At 44.1% G+C, this 25598-nt stretch overlaps 1 protein-coding gene across 1 annotated transcript; it reads right to left on the minus strand.

Moving 5' to 3' along the window:
• Positions 1-5479: 5479 nt before the first annotated feature.
• On the minus strand, positions 5480-13082 carry TCF15 (transcription factor 15). The gene is made up of 2 exons (XM_066588101.1): positions 12344-13082; positions 5480-5880 (listed from the first exon to the last, which is right to left on the minus strand). Exons 1-2 carry the CDS (start codon positions 12818-12820, stop codon positions 5806-5808), a joined length of 552 nt encoding a protein of 183 aa, XP_066444198.1. The 5' UTR covers positions 12821-13082; the 3' UTR covers positions 5480-5805.
• Between the last annotated feature and the right edge of the window lie 12516 nt (positions 13083-25598).

Here is a 25598-nt window from a genome sequence, read left to right on the forward strand (position 1 = left end):
AAATGGATTTGGCTCTATTGCTGGCTCAGGTCCATGGAATATGACTTAAAGGGATTGAGCAATGTTCTTGCTCCAGAACCACCCATTGTTTGCTAGTAACATGGTAATGCCAGTCTACAAGATGTGTTAGAACTGCTGCTGTGTGGTATTGCCTAAAGTTTGGTAAGCCTACTCCTCACCTTGCTTTGGGAGATGATAGATATCGAATTCCCAGTCGAGGTCTTCGCCTGTCCCAGACGAATTTGGTTGTGGCTGATCTTCACCTTTTAAAAAATTGTACCAGTAGGATGATGGGGATCGCTTGAAACGGGTATAGAAACCTAGGGAGAACGTACATTTTGAGGGCATTTATATGTATGTTTTATTTTAAAGTTGATATGTGGTTTTCTTGTATTTTAATATCTCTGTCTATACTTATGTGCCCAGGTGAAAGGTAATTAATAGACAGGTCCTGTCTCTTTACGGGGTTTTTTAACCCTCTAAGTAGAAGGCCTCTCTCAGACTGGCTTCTTTTTTTATTGGGCGTTTTCACACCTGCTAAAAACACTGCCCTAAGCCTCCATTCATTTCAATGGGGCTTTTCAGACAAGCATTTTAGCACAGCGTTTATAATTCGTGCTAAAACAAACACTGTATGTTCTGTTTTCAGTGTTGCAGTGCGTTTTTGACGCCCTACATTGTCCATTCAATTAAATTGGGTGCTGTGTACAGCATTTTAAATGCTGCTTCCTATGCCACCGTGAGGGGGGAAAAATGGTGACATCAGCTTGCTTCGTCTGAGTTTTTATTTCACAAAATATGTAGTAAAAACGCAGGCAAAAGCTGAAAAATGCAGCGTTTCTACAAACGCTTCTGTGAGAGCGGCCTAAGGCTGCTTTCACACACGGTGTTGGTAAAACGCCACGTTTCAAATGCGTTTTTTTTAATCACAGTTTTCGAATACAAATTACTGTGGTCAACAACGTTTAATGCACCCATCATTGTGATGGATGGTGGGATGCGTTAAATAATGCGAAAACGCACAAAAATAGTGCAGACAGCGCTCGAAAATTGTGGCGTTAAATAGTCACGTTTGAACACAGACATGCGATGCCTCATTGAAATCAATGGCAGCGTTGTATCGCGATTAGTTCAAAATGCTGCACTAATCGCGGTAAAAAGCACCTGTGAGAAGGGCCTTAGGCTGCCTTCACACCGGCATGGGAAATATCAGGCTGTGAATCACCGCCCAATATCGTCCTCGCCATCCATGTGATAGCCCCAGGGATGTGAAAACAGCCTCACATCACTGCTGAGATGAAGGAAATCCAACGCTGCGGCTGTCACAGCCGCAGCAGAGGATCGCAGAGTTCTCCCATTGCCTTCAATAGGGTCAATGCTGCTGCATTGACAACAATGGGGCTGCGATGCGAGATCTCGCAGCCAGATAGAACATGCCGCGATTTGTTTCCCGCATCGCGGTGCCATGTGGGAAAACCTTGGTAATGTGAATGAAGCCATTCATATTTGTGCGTCTCGCAATGCACAAATCTCGCACGATTTTCAGGCCAGTGTGAAGGCAGCTTTAGGGTGAAATCTCACAGTCGATCGACAATTAAAAATGTGGTCAAATCTGCAGGATTTAGGTGCAGATTTACAGTTAATGGCTTATGTTTTCTGTTACAGAACGCCTGTGGCGATGATACGTTGTGTGAAGCCGCTTACTGACACCCCGGGGGACAACATTAGGTACACATTTAGTTTTTCTTAGCGTCTCAGCCTATAAATATTCCTGTGTGCCCCTCCTGCTTGTGAATAGATCCCGCAGTGCTTTTTCTGTAAATCATAAATTCAGTTGACACACAAATATAAAATACTGACTTCTGGCTCTCCTCTCCAGAGGGACGTGGAAAGATGGAGGTCGTGCAGAAATCCATGAGAATACAACTTAAAAGGTAAAGTGCGACTGCCAGGATCCTCATTGTCCCTCCCCTCGATGCCGCATTCACAGGTTCAGGACGCTGAGGTATGGGGAGCTGTTTGATGGGGTCTTGGAGCTGCTGTAGGAGGTGTCCATCGGGGCAGATTTGCTGTGGAGTGTCTGAACTTTTAATGCGAAAATACACCCCTCGTTTGAAGAGATGGAATCCGTGCCGAAAACCCAGGGCTATAATAGACATGCTGCGGATTTACATTCTGCACCGCAGGCAGTTTCCTCTGTTGATGTTTTCTGCAACACGTGTACAAAATTTAGAAAATCTCATCTGCTTTGCCGCTATAAATGCTGAGAATTTTCCACGTGGAAAGTCCACTAGGAAAAGTTGCAGTAAATCCGCCTCGTGTGAAAATATCCTTAGTTGTTCTGCTGCAGCTCCACAGGTAAAAAAAATCTAAAATCAGCTCCTTGCCAACATATATGCCCATATCTCCGTTTTCTGACACTTTGCATTATGAATGGTGGAACTGTGATAATAAGGGTTACTGCAGTCACATCTGGGCGAGAGAAGAAGCAGACTTTAACAGAGGCACACATCTGATATGAAGCCGGTGCACGGTGTTGGCTTGAGGTTGCTTTATTGGTGTGGAGTAGAATTTGTTGCATTTTGTATTCTGCAGGGCCCCAAGTGACATATTTTATATAATGTAAAATAAACTCTATGGAGGCGCATCTTGCAACATCACTGTGTAGCTAATGACAGATAACGGATACTTAAAGGGGTTGTCCAATTGTAGACTATTCTTCAGGTTAGGCCATCAATAGTAGATCGATACCAGGGACCTCCACAGATCAGCTGTTCACCATGCTTGTATACTTTGTGCATGGAGCCAATTTCTGCAGGAAGCAGACAGCTGTTCTCACTACAGTGGCCACATTTGGTATTGCAGACATTGAATGAATGGGAACTTTGCCTGCAATACCAAATCTGTCCAGTACTAAGAGAACGGAGCAGTCTTCTTCCTGCAGAAATCAGCCCTGTACACAAGTGCTAATAAAGCATTAAAGTTTTTTTCGGATGTAACATGGGCATTTTGTTTTTAAATACAAGTGTGCACATAGCCTTAGGCGAGAAAAATCGCATGAAATTTGCACGTTGCAAACGCACAAATCTCACACTATTATGAAACTCATTCTTTTGAATGGGGTCCATAATAGTGTGAGATTTGTGCGTTCGCAACGCAGAAATCTCTTGCGATTTTCTTTTGATTGGGGTTATACACATAAATGTATTTTTATTTTTTCTTCTCCCCCTCCCCCCCCCCCCCAAGCATTTTTCACGAATTTTTGGAAATTTTGCTTTTAATTTTGGATGTCAGGATCTACATTTAAAAAATAAATAGATAAGCCTTGAAATCCTGCAGTTCGCACACTGACCACTAAGTCTTATAATAGCTTGGCACTTGTCTGTTCTGTAGGGACAACTTCTCACCCGTCATCTGATATCATCACAGGCAGTATTTCGCTGAGAGGTGACACAAATCAATCAAACTATCACACAGGATCCACCATTCACAGTAGGTGATGTCATAGCTCATCTCCTCCCACTTCCTACACAAGTCACAGAGCATGCCCAAAACACTCTCCAATAGAAGTTTATAGGGGATGGTCACAGTTCACCTCCTCCCCTCACTGCACAGGGCATCTCAACATTCTCGCATAGAAGTCAATGGGTCAAGCCTTGTCCAATAGGTCTGTGCCCCATGTGGCAGCTGTAAAGCATATCTCTACTTGCTGTTAACTGCTACTCAGCCAAAATGTCTGCCTTAGTCCTATACAGGCAATAGAATAAAAAAAATCTACAATCCAAAAATAAAAGTATATTAGAATAATGGGAAATGTTTCACTATCTGGTTTTAATTAGTTAAAAAAAACAAACTAGGTGATACTTTCCCTTTATAGAATAAAACCAGATAAGCAGTATTGGTTATGGAGTGGGGAGGAAACAAAATACTTCCATGAATCACTTTTGAGGATGTGGTTACTTTTTGATTCCTTTCACCACACCGTAACCTCACCGGGTATCATGCCTGACTACTCTGGCTTCCACATTTTACGCTGATGAGGGCTAACAAGAAACAGATTTCTACAAGTAGGAATATACGACTCTAGTTGTGACCTTCAGCTTTGCAGTCCACAGCTACAGGGTGACAGGAATGATTTACTTGTACAAGCCCAATATCCAAAAATGAAGACCCCTTTTGTTTCGGATTTATGCTGAAAGCTGTTATGTGTAAATGGGGGCAAGGAATCCTGCGGCGAAGTTCTGAATTGCTCCCACATTCCCCAAAACGAAATATTATATTGGAGACAGCATATCTATATCACAGCAGGCTTAGCTACAACAGCTACAACTAGTATACCCCAGTCACCATAAAATAGTCAGATACCAGTTCTACACAGTGGTACTGGTTGCAGTGTAGTCACAGTTGACGTCTTCTATGATTGGAGTCGTCCATTTTTCCCTTTTTGTTTTCTATCTGGGCCCAGACCACTATGAAGATTTCTTCCAGCCACAACTCATTTGTGCACAGCCTCCCATTCTTCTGCTACTCCCAGTGATGAGCCTCTGAGTACCTACCACCTATAGTATTAGTTCCCCCTCAAAAGGCATATTGTAACGTCTTCCCCCTTCCCTGAAAGTCTAAACTTGAATCTTTCCTAACCTCACAGTACTGTCAAACCCCGTTCAGCTGTGTGCAGTGCAGCACTGGACTCTTCATAAGTCTTGCACTGTCGGGCCAGCTGGACACTATGGGAAGAGTTGAGCACTATGTGGAGCCATGTGGGGTTCAGCACTGAGGTTACAAGTAAAATTAAAGTAAGAAAGAGGTGAAAACAAAGTATAATCACCCCCTATCTTTGCAGAGTGAAGTATGATTTTTTTTTTTTGTGTGTTCCATATTAAAGGGGTTGTCCCGCGGCAGCAAGTGGGTCTATACACTTCTGTATGGCCATATTAATGCACTTTGTAATGTACATTGTGCATTAATTATGAGCCATATAGAAGTTATCAAAAGTTATTCACTTACCTGCTCTGTTGCTGGCGTCCTCGTCTCCATGGTTGCCGTCTAATTTTCGCCGTCTAATGGCCAAATTAGACGCGCTTGCGCAGTCCGGGTCTTCTGCTTTTCTCAATGGGGCTCCGTGTAGCTCCGTGTAGCTCCGCCCCGTCACGTGCCGATTCCAGCCAATCAGGAGGCTGGAATCGGCAATGGACCGCACAGAAGCCCTGCGGTCCACCGAGGGAGAAGATGCCGGCGGCCATCTTCACCGGGTAAGTAAGAAGTCACCGGAGCGCGGGGATTCAGGTAAGCGCTGTCCGGTGTTCTTTTTTAACCCCTGCATCGGGGTTGTCTCGCGCCGAACGGGGGGGGTTGAAAAAAAAATAAAAAACGTTTCGGCGCGGGACAACCCCTTTAATGTAATATGGAACACACAAAATGTAATGTAATGTAATCCACTTATGTAATTTGCAGACATTTGGCAAATAAAAAAAATGCATTCCAAAATAATGTTATTTTAATTAAAATCTATAAATTTGTTGAACATATGTACAGATATTTACGTGATGCAGTCACCGATTTCAAGGTCAACGACCCAAACATTATGGTCCATACCACCAATATATTGTTCTCGTTGTGCCAGTCACCTTTTCTTAGGACATTGTGTGTACATGGGCATCCAGAGATGTGGCCGGCGCCGGTTGATACTCTGGAAGCTTTTCCTTCCATCTGTAGGGCCCTTTAACCATCTTCTGTTTTGCAAATAAAATAAATGGGCCCCGTAATCTTTCAGTTCTGCTTTGTGATCCTGAATAAAGGCGCAGATCATCTTTGAGGGATACGTAACGTGTTCAGTCCTCGCACTTTCAGGCAGTTCCCGGCGTGCTCTCTTCTTGTGACCTGTGAAGACAGTTCATGGTTAGTGCATCGTCTATAGCAGATGTTACAGTCTGTTTTCTGACATTTTCCTGCCCCTCTGGTGGTTAGAAAAGTTCACTGAGTAGAGAAGTTGGTCTGTCAGGAATGACATCAGTTCTGTGTTATCAGCCCTGCACAATGCTAAAATCTGCTCACACCTCTGTATGGGGGCCGTTCCCTAAGTAACGTAACAGACAGAAATAATTATACCTAATCTGCAGTGAGGCGGTTCTCTTGTCGCCCTCCAATAATCCCCTGTTGCATGTATAGTTATCTAAATTGGCACACATTTCTTGTCCAGTTCTAGCATTTAAGCGGTTACTAGCAGAATTGCCCCACTGCACACGGGTCTATTTTGTGTAACGGTCATCTAAGTGGTTAAAAACTTAGTTTGCTACTGATATGTATCCAACGTAATAAACAAAGCGCAGTCTGTTCACTGTGAGTAAAGAAAAACGGCTGGGTTGTTATGCGCAGAAATTTGCTGTTGCACCAGTGGCATCCCAAATAGACTTTAATTAAAGGGTTTGTCTGGTTACTGGACCATTCCACTTCAATAGTTCCCCCTGTATCAAAATAATAAAGTGAACTATACTTACGCCTCTGCTATTTCTGAGATTTAGCACTGCAGCCCCGCTGTGGTCCCAGTGATTGCTGTGACAGATGATGTCACAGGAAATCAGGGGACCACTTGCGCTGGTATCGGGATTCACATCCTGAGTGACATGATGTCAGGAGTTCAGGAATGTGATGCTGCAGCCTCTCATTGGCTGCTGTGATCACCTGATATTCTGTGACCTTATCTGTCACAACAATCACTGGGACTACAGCGCTGGATCCCGGCAGCCATGAGGGGGTGAGTATAGTTCATTTTAATATAAGGGGCCCTATTGAAGCAGGGTTATTTAGTAACCGGACAACTCCTTTACTTTGTATTCCGATTTTTTGCAAATATGGTCAAGAATGGTAGGTTCCAGAGAGCTAAAAGCATCCGATTTACCTATGTAGCAAATCCTTTGGCTGTTGAATTTGTATTCAGATTTTTAGCAAATATTTTGAGAATGGTAAGTTCTAGTAAGCTGAAAACTGGTTTAAAACTTTCCGAAGTACCTGATTTACTTATGTGGCAAATTTGGGGCAGATTGGTCCAGCTGTTTGGTTGTGCAAAAAGAACCAAGACAACAGACATTGATATTATATATGACCTACAGTAAGTGGAGCACCAGAGACATATCTATTATCGTGGATTGGTAGTGATAAACTTAGAAGCCGGCTTTAGGCTCTACATTTTCTTTGGTGGAAATTTTCCCAATGTGTATATCTAACGAGCCCCTAGACGAGAATTATCATTAACCAAAAGCACGTTAAAAGGAGTGTTCTCTTCGCCCTGATACCTTTACCTCAACGATCTTGAAAAACATTTCAACACAGCTGTATGCAATATTTCACACATTGGGGCTCATTAGCAATGTTGGTCTACAATTCTAGTGTAAGGTCACTGGCACACTAGCATATTCTTCACCTGTGTGGTTACTGATTAAAAAACGGACTACACAAGGCCCCATGTTAACCCCTTAAGGAAGCAGCACCTTTGTGTTTCTTTTTGGATTATTTTCCTCCCCACTGTCCAAAAAAATCATTAATTTAATTTAATTTAATTTACAGCCAACATAGCGGTCTGCGGGCTTGTTTTTTGTATAAGAAAGTTGTGCCGCGCTTTCAGCAGCGCTGCTAACGCTGCTCATTCATTTCAATGGGTGACGCAGGGCTGAAAATGGCCAAAGATAGAACATGCATCGCTGTGAAAGCGCAGTGTTTTGATGCTTGTGTGAACAGCCCCATTGAAATGAATAGGAGCCTTGTACAGCGTTTAGCGCAGCGCTAAAAAGGCAGCGCTAAACGCTGTAAAAAAAACGTCTGTGTGAGGGAGGCCTACATCTGCACAGAAAACCGACCGCATCCTCCACCATACGTCATTCGCTTCAGAAATCATGCGCAGGTCTTCCACACGCGGAATCCGACCCACTTACAAAAGCGTTTAGAAAGAAGCTGGTTGGAGAAAAGCTTTTAGGCAGATTAAAGAATTGTAATTTTTATAAAGTTGCTATCTTTATCGCAGTTTTGTGGTGTTCAGAGGGACTCCTCATCTCTGGACATATTTAAGGATGCAACAAATGTAACATTTTACAATGTTGGATACATTTTTGTCTCATTTTGCGCAGGGAAAGAAACCTTTCAAAAGAGCGCGGTGTTAAAAATGCCTCTGAAGATGAAGTCACCCAGTGTACTTGATTCTCTTTAATGAGAGCCAGTTGCCAACATAATGGAGGAAAATTTCTCACCAGGGGAATTTTTGCCACAACTTTTCCAGCAACTTTTTTTGCTTTTCTTCAGTTTAGAATGCAAAAAAAAGTATAAAATTACATGATGTTGATAACTTTTTCACATCTTTTAAATATGTGTAGAGATGTGGGGTCACTTTGTGCCCCACCGGCACCTGGAGGGCAACTGCCACTAATTTTGCAACATTTTAAAAAGTTGTAATTCTTAAATCTGTCCTAAAGCCTCATGCCACTCAAACAAGGCCGCCATTTCTAGACACTTGAGAAAGGGAGTCAGAAGCGTAACATCTGTTCTTTTTGGCGCAAATCAATTGTAAATTTGTCCAAGTATAAGGCCAGATTTACATGAGCAAAAGCGTATCTGCGTGCGGTTTTGCAGAATGAGCATTGCCTATTTCTGCACGCATCAGCATGTTCTACTGTACTCTTTGCATGTGTAAGTCATGCAGAATTGTGCGTGCAAGAAAACACGCACTGATGCTCTCCGCTACTGAAATGGCAATATTTTTAAGAGTTCAAAATGTTCTCTTTCCCTACGCAGATGTGCAAGAAAATAGAGCCGGCTGCGTATCTTTTTGCACAGTCAAATTACGCACGCCATGTGTGAACAAACCCATTGAAACAAATGGGTTCCAATTTCTGCATAATGCATGCAAAAACTTTTTGTGTGCATGTACATGCCCAAAATATGCATGTGTGCATCCGGCCTAAGGCCTCGTTCACACAAGCGCTCTTTTCGCGCATTAGAAGTGTGAAAAGAGTGCTGCTATAAGAACCGCTGGTTTCCTATAGAAGCATTCACATGAAGGAATTTTAGATGGGCTAAATACTCGCACCAATCAAAGATAGGACATGCGACTGCAAAGCTTGCATCTAAGGGTCCATGGTGCGAGAAAAGATGGACCTGACCTATCTTTGGTGCGAGCTTTCCGTAGACTCCTATGCGAGATGGAATTGTGTGAACGGGCTAATTAAAATAGCTGGAATTTACCCGTTCACGTGATCTTTAGTGCAGTATAGCCGCTAACTTTTCACACACCTATACTAAAACAGCGCTCATGTGAACAAGGCCTAATGAGCAACTTACGCCAGCATTCTGGCGCTGCACCAGTAATAAATGTGCCCTTTTACGTTTGGCAGAGTATCTCAAATGTTCTCCTCGGCCGCCTTCTCACATGGCAGAATCGCTGCAGATCGTCCCCAGCATTTATTGTAAGTGTGAAGGCGGTCTTACAGAGGTAAGGACTGAGTATGACGTGACCCATTGATATATGTACATTTTATTTTCATTTATTTCGACCTATATTCTGCATTGCATTTCTGTTCTCCTGCTTTTCCTTTCTGTGATACAGTAAGGCCTCCTTCCCACGAACGGATTTACGCCGCGTAAATCCGCGGCAAAAATCCGCTGCGTTGCCCCCTGCTATTAGGTTCTATTGAACCTAATAGCACAATGCTCACGATGCGTAATTCCACCGCGGAATTACGCACCGTGAAATCTCCCGTTCTCACCCGCAGCATGTTCTATTTGCTGCGGGTGTACGCGCTGACGGCTTCCATTGCAGTCAATTGAAGCCATCTGTTCACGCTATCTCCTGCTGCAACCAGCGGAAGATAGCGTGAAAAAACGCTTCCCCGCCTACCGCCGCGCATCATATGACGCGGCCGGCGCGTCACGTGACACGGCCGGCCGCGTCATGTGACGCGGTGGGCGTGTCACATGACGCGACGGTGGTGGGCGGGGAAGCGTCTTCACGCTATCTTCCGCTGGTAAGTATGGGGTCTCTGGGGGGCGCCATGACGGGCTTCACTGCGGAATATTACGCGGCGGAGCCCGTCACGCTCGTGGGAAGGAGGCCTAAGAAGAAGAATAGAAGTAGCTTTGTATGTAAATTAGATTTTGGATGGGCTGCGAATGGTCCATCCCCAATTAAGGGCCCTCTTCAGTCTTTCAGATTAGTGTGGGATTAATTAGCACATTAACACTAGAAAAACATGAGGAGTTTATTCTGGAACTCCAGTGTCAACTGTAAATGAACGTGTTAAAAGAAATTAGCCAGGGATTTGTAAGTGAAAGCAGAGATGGAGGAATAAACCAGACCCCCAGTATATCACATATATAGCCATATTAGCGCTTCACTCCAGCGTCGGGGTCAGAGGTGTCACAATAGCTTATGTGGCTGAAGGCCTAATGCAACAAACTTTAGCCTCCGGCCAAAACGTTACGATTGGCCTTCAGTGCTTTTGCTTCCTAATGTTACTTTGTGCTACTGGAATTTGTGTAGTGATACAAATGTAGCAAACGTTACCCTGACACTTAATGCATTAAGTATACAGTTTCTGCAAACTTTAAAATTGTTACTTAAAAGAAGCCATTGAAAAAGCAGTTTGCAGCACCTGAGTGTTAGCGTTCACTATATCTGTATGTCAAGTAAAGCAGCAGACCCCCTCCTCTTACCTGATGCCTCAGCAGAAATCCAAATATGATCCCTGTTTTCAGTGGTACACATTTATCACTGGCGTTGTGCTAGGATTTTGGTGAAAGTTTTTTTTTTTTTCTTTTTGCGCAAATCAGTTTAGACAGATTTACTATTGATTTGCGGAAAAAAACCAGATGTTTCACCTCTTACTCCACTTTTCAAAAGTGTCTAGAAAAGGGGGCGGGGTTTGACTGGATGGAGATCTTTACGCAGAGTTATAAATTTTTCAAAAGTTGCAAAATGTGTTGCTGTCGCGCTGTGTTACCTGGGCAATACACAATGTTCCTGCACACCTTTAGACCTTGGTAAAGATTCAATAAAATGTCTCAACATTGTGCAACATTTCATACATTTGTTACATTTTAAACAGAAGGGAAAAAAGCTGCCAGAAAAGTGGCACTAAAATTTTGCAATGATAAATTCCTCCCAAAGTGTGTATATTGTATACATGAGAGAATCCTGTATATTACACATACCTCACCCTACTGTAGCTGTTTATATGACCTCCTTGCTAGAATAGTGCAGCTGGTCAGAGACCTAGCAGGGGGAATTTATCAACAGGAATTTTTGAAGCCGCTTTTTTGCCATTTTTTTTCTCTTCTCTAGTTTAAAATGCGACAAATTTATCAAATGTCACACAATATTGGGAAATTTGTCCCCTATTCAAAATACGTCCAGATTTGGCGAATCCGTTTGTACATCACCCAGCTACTGGAGTGAGATTGCAACAAATTTAGTGACTTTTAAAAAGTTGCAATTCTTAGATCTGTCTAACTCCACCTCTCAAACACCACCCTCTGTAAAATGAGTGCATCATGTCTGTTCTTTTCAGTGCAAGTCAGTTGTAAATTTGTCTAAATTGATTTGCACCAAAAAAGGTGCAATTTACCCCAGAATTCTGGTGCAACACCAGTAATAAATGGGCACCAACAAATAATCCTCAGTCTTTACAGAGTAACCAAACCTTCAGTAAATAAGACTTTTTTTGAGCACATCTGATTCCCTACTACAAAACGTGACTTCAGGGATATTCGAGTGCAGAATAACGGCAAACTGCTTTTATTTAGATTTTGGTTTTGACGTATTTGAATCCGGTAATTTCATACTCCATGGACCACAGTTGGAATAGGCTCACGAGATGCACCGCAATACGTGGTAAATTGCGCTCTAAAATCCACATGACTAAATATGTATTTTGATGCAGAATTTAAAACTGCCTAAATCTGCCTGCAATTCCGCATCAATAGCTGCAGCTAGACTTGCAAATTTTGGTGCAGAATTCCAGCAACGTAAACTGCATTTCGAGGTGCATCCTGACGGAATCGTTCTGCCCCTGCAAAAGGCTGTGGAACTAAGAATGTCTATGTGATTGGCAATTCTAGTGTAAATATGACCATAGACTGAAAGATTTCCCCCAATTCAGGCCCTCATTCTGATATTTTCCCATCAATAGGTTGCTTAATCACATACACCAAACAATGGTAACTGTTTTTTACATAAAAATTGTTCTGACACTTGCAAATAAATACCTGTATACGATGATGCACCTACCGCCGGAAAACAGTACATTTTGCATCTACTCAGGACTTTGGTTGAGTCTTTGAAATGAAGGGCACAACTTACCCCCTTTCTTTGGTTGCTGAGGCAGAAGGTGCAGATGCTGCGTGGCAGCTTGCCCTCCGCTTCATCTTTGGTCCTGTAGACTGTACTGAAGCACGGCTGTCCATCGTCGCAGCCTTCCCCTAGTAGAAGCACATTGGCCAGGTGGGAGATATAGCTGGAGGCTAGGCGCAGAGTCTCTATTTTGGAGAGCTTTCTATCCACTGGTTCGGTGGGTATTAGCGTGCGCAGGGCAGTGAAGGCGGTGTTAACACTTTGTGTCCTGTCTCTTTCTCTGGCGTTGGCCGCCTGCCTCTGCTTCACCACCACCACCTGTCCGGTCTTCCTGGGAACCTTTCTCCTTTTAGCGGAAGTTTCATAGCAGCCGTAAGATTGATCCGAAGCATCGCTCTCGCTCCGGTTCTCCTCGTCCTCAGACATCATACTAACATCCGGATAAATGGTATGGGCAGGCATGGATCGCAGCATGGTAAAAGCCATGCTTTGTCTACCACGGCAGCCTGTCACTCGTTACCTGGTGCTCTGGAAAATGGCTGCAGATCCTCAGCAGTCGCCCGTGCTGCCCGCCTTCCGAGCTGAGCCCTTAATTCCCCTTTCCAGTAATTGCACTTTGTCGGTATTATAGCTCATAAGGAGGCCTGATGGTTCTCAAAGCCCGTGCCTGTGAATTTAATTCTCCTAATGTCTTCACAGCTGTTCATGTAGTTTCCTCCCCACAGCAAGAAAGGAGGAGTTGCATTAAGCTCTGGTGGCTTCTTAGGAATCTCTATATATAATACATGGGAGGAGCCCTTCTCTACTGGCAAATGGCAGCGCTAGGTGCAGGGAGCTTCTGTTTAGAAGCGACAAGTCATAGATTTATGCTCTGTCAATGGGAAGTACAATATGGTATTTATTTTTTGCATGTGGAGATGCCCACCAGCCCATTTAACCCTTGCAGGGCAAGAATAAACAAACTTTACATTTTTATAGGCACCAGGCAATCATTTCAATGCGCCTTATTGCATTCAGGAATCTCTTCTTGTGTATGCAATAGTCTTGAGATCCTTTATCGAAGACCATATATATATAATATATGCTGAATGGCCCCCTTATTAGAGACCCCCATCTAGTAGCTCATTGGACTCCTTTGTCCTTCAGAACCGCAGCAGTATGTTGTAGTATAGATTCCACTAGATGTTGAAATAATTACACAAGAATATCGTCCCCCACGGACAGGAAGCTTCTTGTAGTTGCTACACATTAGATGGCAGTGCTGACATGTTCTGACCAGCTGAAAGGAAGGGGTCAGCGATTCATGCTGCTTGCGCCAAATTCTGACCTCCCAACAGCACAGTGCAACAAAAATCTGGATTTATCTGACAGTAGGCATTCCTCACCATTCACTATCAAGTCTGTTGTCACTCATCGATGGTGAGTGATGGGGACCACCCACTTGACATTGAGAGCCCATACGGGGGAACAGGCGTATGTATAAATAAAATAAATCTCCCATCGGGTGAGATTTATTAAACAGTCTAAAATAAAAACTTGTGTGGTGCAGAATGTAAAGGCAGCAGTATGCAATCCTAAGCGAGAGGCGCATGACCTGAAGGTTGTGGGTTCAATCCCTGCTTGGGTCAGGTAGCGGGCTCAAGGTTGACTCAGCTTTACATTCACCTGAGGTTGGTAAAATAAGTGCCCAGCTTGCTAGGGGGTAAAAGATGACTGGGGAAGACAATGGCAAACCACCCCGCAGAAACAAGCTGCCAAGAAAATGTCACAATGTGATGTTACCCTAGGGGTCAGTCATGAGTTGGTGCTTGCACCAGGGGACTTTACCTTTACCTAAAATAAAAGCGGTATTTGTTGCCCATAGCAACCAATCACATAGCAGCTTTCATTTTTCAAAGCCAGAATTTGATATTAAAGCAGAACTGTGATTGGTTGCTATGGGTAACAAAGACCGTTTTCATTTTAGACTGTTTTATAAATTTCCCTCATTGTTAAAGTCAGCAAGGCAGCTGCTGCTGCGAAGTTATGTAGTCTGCCCCGTCGACATGAGGACATGACAGCCACTCTTTACTATGGCAGACTGAGCGATATGGCCCGAGCACAGGCCCAGGAGCCACTTGTGGCTCCCGGGCTCCCTGCATGCGGCTCCTTAGCAGTTGGCAGCTGCGGGTACCTGCGAGGCGATATCACCTGCTATTAATGCAGGGTTTAGATTCTTAGTATTCGGTTGTATCTAGTAAAAAGAAGGTTTGGTACCGTGTTAGCCAGTAGAATAAAATGTTATTTATTGCTCTGAGAGTCGTAATATGCAGTAATATCTTTAATAGACTTTTCCAGTTTCAACACTTAGTGTAGCCCAATACTATCAGCTATATTGGATGGGGCTTGCAACCTTTTGAGCTAGAACAATCAAGTAAGACATTACCACATGAAGTTGCTATTTCTTAGGGCTCATGTGCACAAACGTGTTTTCACCATGTATCATGCATGTGTTGCACGGACGCATGATACGCAGTGAATGGAGCCAATGAAAGTCAATGGACTTTCATTGATGCGTGTATCGATACACACCAGAAATAGATCGCAGCATGCTCTATTTCTCTGTGTACCACGCAACGTTAGCCCTAGTTGCTTGTATGTGCTACGTATGATACAATACATCGCATATGGGCAGCCTTTTCATACGCATGCCCGCGCTGAAACAGAACGGAGAATTTAAAAAAAAAGTCACACTGCACATATCCGTGTGATCTGCAGGCATGTGCAGTGCCATACGTGGTCCCTGCCGGTAGAGCGTATGACTGCAAAATGGGTAAAACACTGCTTAAAGCACACATCCGTGGGCATGAGCCCTTACTGGCTTGAAGAACTTAATTTAAGGAGTCGCTGAGGTGATTATTTTTTCCTTCATTCATTATGTAACTACTGTAGCTCCGCCAGAATATATAATCAGCTAGTATTACCTTGTTCAGTTACTCCTTTCTATCTGAAAATTCCAGGAGTCCTTTTTTTCAGGTGGGTCATGTGACCTCATTGTGCCTACCTGGGCATTCCTTGTCTCTCTGTTCTCTCCAGGAGTTACTGTTTCAGTGGTGTGGTCACAAATTTCATGCTAGACTGCCAAATCACAGAAGTCGTACACAACTTACATTGCAGTCTATGATGGCTGGATTGCCTGCAACTTGAGACCAAAACCCCAAAAGTTTTGGATTTCTTGCTACTGTTGTGTCCCAGTTGTGCTAGGTCACAGGTCACAACAAACCCCATTGACAATCATTAACTGTAATGTTGCAGTGTGACACTGAGATCTTCATGTTGTGCGACCAAAATCACTGTCTATCCTTAAAGGGGTTGTCCCGCGGCGAAAGTGAAAAAATTTTTTTTTTCACTTACCCCCGCATTCTGCCCTGTTAAAAAGAAAGCATGCGTTAGTTTTTAAAAAGCACATTGCGCTTACCTACATCAGCGTTCTGCAGCTTCTTCTTTTCTTCTTGTGAAGATGGCGCCGCTGGTCTTCTCCCACGGTGGAACGCAGGTCTTCTCCCATGGTGCACCATGGATTTTCTTCTCCTTCCTTGCGTTCCATTGACGATTCCAGCCTCCTGATTGGCTGGAATCGGCACACGTGACGGGGCGGAGCTACGATGACGACGCGGTGACCAGCTCTCCGGCACGAGCGGCCCCATTCACCAGCCAGAAGACCGGACTGCGCAAGCGTGTCTAATCGGGCGATTAGACGCTGAAATTAGACGGCACCATGGCGACGGGGACGCTAGCAACGGAGCAGGTAAGTGAATAACTTCTGTATGGCTCATAATTAATGCACCATGTACATTACAAAGTGCATTAATATGGCCATACAGAAGTGTATAGACCCACTTGCTTTCGCGGGACAACCCCTTTAAGTCATAAAGCACCTGCAAGTTAGCTACTATAGAATGCACTACAAGGCGTATGCAACTTTCCTGCAACCTGTCTGCGATTTGGCTTTTACCAGGCAGATCGCAGCTATAAGACCCTCGTGTGACAGCGAGTTGTATGCACGTCATGTACATTTTTTTTAGTTGACCGACTTTTGAGACTTACATGTCATGCATCCAGAGTTGCTGTGTAGCCCCTAGTCTTAGGCTGGCTTCACACGGACGATAAAATCATGCGAGATTTGTGCGTTTTGAGATACACAAATATGAACCCCATTCTTTTGGATGGGGTCATACACATGAGCGGTGTTTTCCTGCATGGCACCGCGATGCTATACGGGAAACAAATTGCAACATGTTCGATCTGGCGCCGAGTGACAGCCGCGGCAGTAGATACCTGCATCTCCGAAGTGATGTGAAGCTGCTTTCCCATGAAAACGCCTCGCATTCACCGGGATTTCACATGGGGGACAGCGCAACATGGGGGCGGGGTTCACGGCACCATATTGAGCTCGCCCATGTGAAGTTAGCCTTAGATGCGATGTCACAGAGCAGCACTGTGATCTTCATGTTGTGTGGCCATGTAACCTAACCAGAACTTGGATTTGTAGTCATAAGTCACATGTGACTTTGCCATCATAGACAGCAATGCAAGTTACATAGAACTGCTCTAAAACAGTTGCACAATAACAAGTTGCAAGCAAATTGTGCAAGTCTCCTGAGTCTTTACGAACAAACTACGTGCGCAAAAATCACACCGCTATTAGAACCAATGGTTTATGGGATGAAGGAATCTGAACGTTCCCATAGGAAACCATTGGTTTTAATAGCCGTGTATTTGTAACGCACGTGATTTTTGCGCACGTAGTTCCCCTAACTTCCTCTGTGCAATATGTAGGTCATGTATATAGAAATAATACAGTAAAGACGGGCGGCGCTCAGTGGACGACGCTGTGCAGAAGTATTCATGCAGCTTAATATTTATCTTATCTCCCACTTCCTGGAGACATGAAATATTACTGAGAGACTTCCTCTATCATCTGCTGCTGTTTAGGAGAAGTATTTTCTTAGCTCCCCTTTCTCTGCTGTGATCCAGCCATTTCCCTGCTTCCTGGCATCCGTCAGACAAGGAAGCCGCTTAAATGAAGTCGTCCTTTATGTTCAGATCTGTGAATGAAATCTTGTAGGGTCGCTACCTTGTTACAGTACAGATGTCTAGTGTAAGAGTAATCCTTGTGGCCCATGTGGTGCGTGTGTGTCTGCAGCAAGATCAGGAACTCATTAAATATCCCTGTCTGCTTTCCTCCAGTATTTATCAACTACCTGTCTCAAATCCTCTGCACAATTCTGCAATACGCTGATTTTTTATTTTTGGCTGGTGTGAAATATTGTGCATCCTGGATTATAACGTCTCAGCTGCTAACCTGCATTCCTCACATGTTATCTAGCACTGCTTACTCGCACCACGTCTTCCATTTATTGGGGTGCTCAGACTCCCGTAGACCCCAAGATCAGAATTCAACCTGTCATACTTCAATAAAACCATTTTGTGGATTATAGTCACTTCATTTTATTCTGTTTCCTTCATCCCCCAGTAATAAATCATAATCGTCTGCTTGCATTTTAGCTGTAGCACTTGCCAGTTTTGCAGGTTTCAGCTAGAAGAGGGTTAAGGTTTGTCTTCCATACAGAACGGAAATAAGTCTAGTGGGGGAGTCCACAAGGGGGCAATTTACCTTTTCCATTTGTCTGCCATAACTCTGTAAATAATCCCCAAACGCTGTGTATGTAGACACGTCCCCTGAAATGGGAGCCTCAAGACCAAATGTGGAGAGGGAATGGATAATGGAAACCTTGCGGGGAAGTGAGGGATCACCTTTAACTTTGTAACTCACGAGAAAAAAAATAGATAAAGTATTGCTTTTGCTCCCCCCCCCCCCCCCACCTGTACTGTTTGCAGTGGAAACTTTGTATCTATAGTTCTCGGAATTTGATTACTTCAGCAGTTCAGAAAATCGATCAGAAAGTAAACTCTGAGGAATGGAAAATGGGGATTGAATCTATTTGAAAATATAAATGTGTGCTTGTGTTATTATGTTATTGTTTAGGTTACTATTGTTTTATGTTTATTCAGAGATGATAAGTAAATAATGAACTCTAATTTGACACCTAAGGCCCAATATCCACGGGCCGGTCCATAGTGCAGTTCTGCTGTCGGCCCGGCCCATTGAAAACAATCGGCGGTGCAATGGGAGAGCATGCACGAATAGAACATGCTGCGATTTGTTTCCCGCATAGAATTGCGGTACAGTGCAGGAAAACATCGCTCATGTGTATGACCGAAGGAGGTTGATATCTGTGCGTCTCGCAACACACAAATCTCGCACAATTTTGACACCGGTGTGAAGGAGCCCTTGGGGTATTTTGTAATGCAGTGAAAATGCTGCAAATTTTTCCTAAACCAATTGGCTGTGAAAAAAATCCACAGCATTTTACAGCAGCAGCAGTGTGGGGAAGGTTTCAAGAAATTTCCTCCATATGCCCTGCGAAAACGACTTTGTTCACATGATGAATTTTGTTGTGGATGTAAAGTGGAATCTGTGCCAATTCCACGTGAAATCGATGGAAAATCTGCATTCTAAAGGTACCTTCATACATTGCATTTGTGCTTCAGCTTTAACAGTGGAACACTTGCAGCAAATATACCACAAATTCGCAAAATTGAGCCTTGTACTCGGTTTCCCTGAAAATAAGACCGGGTCTTATATTAATTTTTGCTCCAAAAGATGCGCTGGGACTTATTTTAAGGGGATATCTTATTTTGACAGCGGGACTACCCAATCTGTGTGCAAGAGCCCAGCACTTCCAACCCTTATTGTTGTTCACACGAGTGCTCAGACCTTTGTTGTTGTTGGCGTTTTTATTGCATATTCTGAGCCCTCGGCCGCCAATACAGGATCACTTCCTGGTTACAGGAGTCATAAATCCTGCCTACACAAAGTGATGGCTGTGATTTGGTTCTTTGAGAGTTGCATTGATTGGCTGAGCCACAGACTGCGGGAACCGCATGAGGGCTCTGGAGAACAGCGGGAAGGACCTGAACCGAGTCTGCTGGGTAAGTGACTCGGCTGACCTGCGTGAAAAGCGCTGTAAAAATACAGCAATACTTTTCCTATTGACTTTTTTTAATGAACTGTAATTATGGTTTATTTTCAGGGTAGAGCTTATGTTTCAAGCTTCCCTGAAAATCCTGAAAAGTCATGCTGGGGCTTATTTTGGGGGTAGGTCTTATTTTAGGGGAAACTGGGTATCTACAGCATACATTTCCAGCATAAATAGTCCTTTTTGAAAAACATTGTTGAATTGGTGCAGAAATTTTCTGTTCCATGTAAAGAAGATTTTTTTTTTTTTTAAATCTCCTCCAGATGGCATGTACTGCAAATGCTGCGGAATATCCATAGCAAATTGTGTTACGGAAATCACGCAGCATTTACTATCTGTGTAAAGGAGGTCTAGAAGGCTTCTCGTGACTAATGGAAATCCGCGCTGACGTCTACAGGGCGCAGATTTGTTTCCACGAGGATTTGAAATCCATCTGCTGGAAAAAAAGAAATGGCGTGTTACTATCTCCACGCAGCCCCAGTGATATGGTCATCTGTGGTAAACTCCAACACAAATCTGTAAGGATAAGGGATAGCTTTCGATTTTGGTATAACCCCTTCAATGTGTGGACACCTTAAAGGGAACCTGCCCCCCCCCCCCCCCCCAAAAAAAAAAGGAAAGAAAAGGACTAACTATACCAGCTGGCAGTGGATGAAAGATCAGTCACCTCTAATCTCCACTTCTTTCCTCCACAATTAGGTCCTGAGGTTTTCTTTTGTCGTATGTAAATCAGCAGAGATCGTTTGTCTTCAGAGGAGAAGACTCTTGATTAGGCTCTGTCACACCTGTAGTTCTGTCAGCAGAATGGCAGAAAACGTAGTGTTCGTGAGCTGGCTATTAGGGCGCGTTCACACGACAGTTTATATGTTCAGTTTTTTGTGAGCCAAAACCAGGAGCGGGTCCAAAATACGGAAGACATGCAAATCTTTCCATTGTACTTTCTCTCCATTCCTAGCTTTGGCTCACAAAAAACTGAACATAAAAACGTGTGAACGCGCCCTTAGGTAAATACTCATTTGGTCGGCGGCTTTTTCCTGGAACACATGACAAATGTAGAACGCAAATGTAGTGTGACTAGAACCTTAGATATTTCTTTGCCGGTGGATACACATCTGTACACAACAAAATCATAATTTACGTCATCCCACCTAAAGAAAAATAATGGATTGGATTTGTTTTATGGCAGCTTCCTTTCATCGTTAACCCATGCGCCCTGACAGTTTTACGGCGCTGGTCACACCCAGGATCCTCCACTGAGATGGAGGCTGTTTTGTTTCAGTGGCACAAACTGTTCCCCCCCACGGAGAAGGCTGTTTGTGCAAGCAGCGGGTGTGAATTCTTTAGAGCAGTCCACTTGTTATCTGTCCAAACAACTTAACCTCCAGGCCTAGGGAAACACCGAAGGATCCGGCTTCTTGACTCACGCAGTTGGAGACACGGTTGAGGACCTTTTAGTTGATGCGGCAATGTGCCAGATCCTTGTGCCATAAATCAGCGTGTCATTACCTGGAATCCAGCGCTGGAGAATGTCAGCCTTACCTGCAGTAGATGGAATCAATTCAGTTCAGTTATCCAATCCATCGAGCCCGATTTTTCGTCGTTCTATCAATCACTCTCCTCCATACAGATCTATTGACTACGGCTTCCTTGAGTTCATCTAGGCTCATGTTGGTGTTAGATTTGATAATAATCTGTATTTATGCAGCATCATCATATTCCGCAGCGCTTTACAAACCAGAGCGTGTATATGGAGGAGAAGTCAGAGACTGCATACAATATAAAACCAATAACAAAACAGAACCATAGGGGTGAGAGCCCTGCCCACCAGAGGTTGCAATCTAGAAGGAAAAGCCACATTGTAAAAATAGGGTAGTATAAATCATGCTATGCGAGTCAAACACCTTCCAGTATCTACATGTGTACGTAAGGTTATTCATATGTATGGGATGAGGGAGATGCCGTGAGCAAGTTTGGATGGAGATATGCCTCCCCAAAAAGACGTGTTCTAGTGCTTGTCTGTGTTGGGGATTAAAGGGGTTGTCTCGCGAAAGCAAGTGGGGTTAAGCACTTCTGTATGGCCATATTAATGCACTTTGTAATATACATCGTGCATTAAATATGAGCCATCCAGAAGTTATTCACTTACCTTCCCTGCGCTGGCGTCCCCGTCTCCATGGCTCCGTCTAACTTCAGCGTCTAATCGCCCGAGCGGTCTGGCACGAGCGGTGTTCTGGCTCCGCCCCCTTCTACGCGTCATCGCGTAGCTCCGCCCCGTCACGTGTGCCGATTCCAGCCAATCAGAAGAGGGCGGAGCCAGACCCGAAGGCAGAAGACCCTTCTGCGCAAGCGCGTCTAATCGGGCGATTAGACGCTGAAGTTAGACTGAGCCATGGAGACGGGGACGCCAGCGCAGGGAAGGTAAGTGAATAACTTCTGGATGGCTCATATTTAATGCACGATGTACATTACAAAGTGCATTAATATGGCCATACAGAAGTGCATAACCCCACTTGATTTCGCGAGACAACCCCTTTAAACCTGACTCTCTGGAGTAATGCAGTCCAGAGGACTGGAGAAGCTCGGGAAAAGTCTTGGGGATGGGAGTGACGGATTTGGACTACAGCGGAACTTAGGGTGCTTTTACACAGAACGACCTGTCGTGTTCAGATGCCTGACAGGTCGTCCCAGTGATGATTAGTCTTGTGCTTTTACACAGGAACGATTGTCGCTGAGTGAATGGAGGCAGGGCGGACCGCGGATCAATCTGGCCCTCCCACCTCCATTCACAGTAAGCAGGCAGTCGTTCATAAATGAAAGCCTGCCAGTATAAACCTCCCAATCCGTAGCTTAGTTCTATGCATGCTGGATGCGGAAATTGGAACAATTAACCCTTTCCAATCCACTGTCTGACCTCCGAAGACATTATGATTTAAGGCTGTACAGCTCCGATGTTGGAAGACCTGTCGGGGTTCTCTTACTGTATATTGCCAGCCTCTCTGCTGTCGGAGCCTATCCAATGTGTCACCTCATGCAGTACTGGCTTTAGCCAGCAGATAGTGCCATTGTATAACAGCAGAAAAAGAGTAAGCCCCCTAGGAAAACCAGGATACAAATTGGATTGGAAAGGGTTAATGGCCTTTGTAATAGAGCCCTTAGTCTGAGATCATTGGCTGAACGGAGAGCATGTGTAGACAGAGATGAAAGGGGAGATCTAGGGCGGTGCAGCACTGGGGAGAGCTTTATGGGTGAGAGTGAGAAGTTTAAATTGAATTCTATAGGAGGCGGGCAGCCAGTGCAATGATTGGTGGAGGCATCAGTGAAGCAGTTAGATAAGAAGAAGAGCCGGGCTGCTGCATTTAGGATGGATTGGAATAGAGTTTAGTGAGGGGAAGATCGATCAGTAATAAGTTGCAGTAATCAAGCTGATAATGGATCAGGTCAATACTAGAAGTTTTAGCTGCTTTTACCATGAGACAAGGACGGGTTCTGGAGGTGCAGGTGAAAGGAGCGTACAAGTGATTGAATATAGAGAGCGAAGGAAAGATCAGAGTCAGATATGACCCCAAGACAGCAGGCGTGCGTGTGAGGTGGTACCACACACAGAGATGGGAATATAAGGTTAAATGAAGGAAACACAACAAATTCAGTCTTAAATAGGTATAGTTTTAGGGAGACAACATGATGTTCGAGACAGCGGACAGTCAATCACTTTGTAGTAATGAGACTGTGATGTCTTGAGTAGAGGTGTATAATTGGGTCTCATCAGCGTAGAGACGCTACTGAAAGCCAAATCTGCTGATAGTTTCTCCATTAGGGGGCTGTGTAAATGGAGGAAAAAAAGAGAGGGCTTTGGATCGAACCCTGAAGATCCCCAACAGCAATAAGAAGGGGAAAAGTGGCAGAGGCAGCAAATGATACACTGAGCAAGTGGTCAGAGAGGTAGGAAGAGAACCAGGGGAGAGCATTATCCTTCAGGCCTATCGAATGGGGCATACTGAGGAAGAGTTGATGGTCTATAGTGTCAAATGCTACAGAGAAATCCAGGAGGATCAGTAGAGCGTAGTCGTCATTAGATTCAGCTGTCAGGAGGTATCAAGCCAACGAGTTCTTGGGCGGCCTTACTTCCTACTTCCACTGACCATTCTCAACATAATTGCTTTCTCAAGTGAATTGCTGTGCATGACCTGGCCGAAGTAAGATAGTTTCTGCTTTGTAATCTCTGCTTCTAGCCAGGCCTTTGGCTTGATGCAATTTGGGACTTCTATGTTGGGGATTCTTGCTGTCTTTATGATGTGCAACTGTTTTCTCCAACACCACAACTCAAAAGGTGTCAATACTTTTACTAACTGTCTTGATTATCCAAGTCTGGCAGACATAGGTAGCTATGGGGAACACAATGGTATTGACTTGCTTGGCTTTAGTTGCAGTGCTGATAACCCTTATTTTTCCAGTTGACATTCATGCTCACCATTGCTTCCATCTGAGGGCTGATTGTTTCTTGATTTCAGGTGTCTTTATTGCTGTCAATCTTGTAACCAAGGAAAATAAAGTCCGGGACTTTGTTGTTTTCTTCATTGTCGATGCTGTATATTCCAGGTCATCATCACCTTCATTTTCTTGATATTTCGTTGCAACTTCATCTTCTCAGTTTCTTCTTGAACTTTCAGGATGAGTTGCTCCAGATTTTTCTGCTTTCAGCCAGTATGGTAGTGTCGTAAGAGGGACGGGGCTCTTATAAAGATGCCATTCAGGAAATATCATACTACTGGCTCGTGGATTATTGATGTAATTCTGACTTGTGCTGAAATCTTGCAGATGTCAGAATTTTGCCTGTGTCCGCTCTTCAATGTCTGATGCACACAGTTGAACTTTTTTGAGCATATTCAGAACATGTGCAGAATTTCCTGGGAATTTGGAGCGTGCTCTGGATCACGACTCGGCACTGGAGTGCAGCGACCATTGCTGGAGTGAAAGTACAATCGATGTGTATGAATAAAGCAGTCGCTGTTCAAAATGTTTTATTTTGTTATGTTATATTGTGCCATTGTTAATGTGATGGCGATGGCTTAGACAACCAGGTGCATTATGACCAGGAGGTGCCTGATGACTACGTAGTCGGGAGGCATGCAGCAGTAAGAAAGTCCGGCCATTGTGGTGATAATCCCGGAGGAACGTGGCTGAGACTGTAGTGTGCCGTCCAGAGATCTGGCCAGCGAGAAGGTCCTGCAGTAGACAAAGGCTACTAGTATCCAAAAGTGCATGGGAGCTCAACCCACCATTAGAGCCTAAGTGAATCTGGTTGTCCACCACCTCCCCCTCTTTAGCTGTACATCTGTTACCCGACTGCCTTCAGTACGTTTTATACACGTTGGCTGCGGTAAAGGAGCATCATTCAAGCAGTAATATATTCCCTTGTATCTTATATTCATTCCATGCATGTGGGAAGGGAGCAACATATATCCAGGCGTCTACATTCACCTGCTACCCATGGCCTATTTTACGAAGCAATGCGCCAACAACTTTAGGCCACCCCTCAGTAGTGCTGTCATAGGAGGTTTTATTAGGTAGCCTAAAGGACTATTGCATAAGTAATTACTGGTGCAACTTTTTCTACGGTCTGTTTATGGGTAGGTTATAGTGCAGATTTATACCAGATTCTGCATGTTATGTGTGGTTTTTTTAATGCAGAATTTGATGCAAACCTCTCACGCTCATATTAAGAAGTGAAGATACAGTATATCTGGACGTGCCATGGATTGAAATCCGTATCACAGATCACGTTACACTGAAGATTTTACCTGCAGTGTGTTGGTGGTATTTCTTGGACTTTCATTCACACTTTCTTCCACATTGCCTGCACTGTAAAATGCTGCTAATGTTCTGCAGCCAACGCCGCTGCAGGAACGTCACAGTATTTCTGCGATGTCTGCACCTACCCTCACTACATTTCTCTTTAATGTAATATTTAAAGGGCTATTCTGGTGAAAACACATTTTTTTTCATCCCTGCCCCCTCACCTGATTGCTTATCACGTTCTGGGGGGCTCCTCTCTGTATTGCAGTCACTTTCGTGCAGTGCAACCTCCTGTCAGATAATTATCAGACCCCTTCTTGAGGCCTCGGTCAGACGACCGTTTTTTGCCGCGATTTGCGGATCGCATGACGGATGCACATCCACAAATC

Source organism: Eleutherodactylus coqui, chromosome 13 (assembly GCF_035609145.1).
Source record: "Eleutherodactylus coqui strain aEleCoq1 chromosome 13, aEleCoq1.hap1, whole genome shotgun sequence".
Lineage (NCBI taxonomy): Eukaryota > Metazoa > Chordata > Amphibia > Anura > Eleutherodactylidae > Eleutherodactylus > Eleutherodactylus coqui.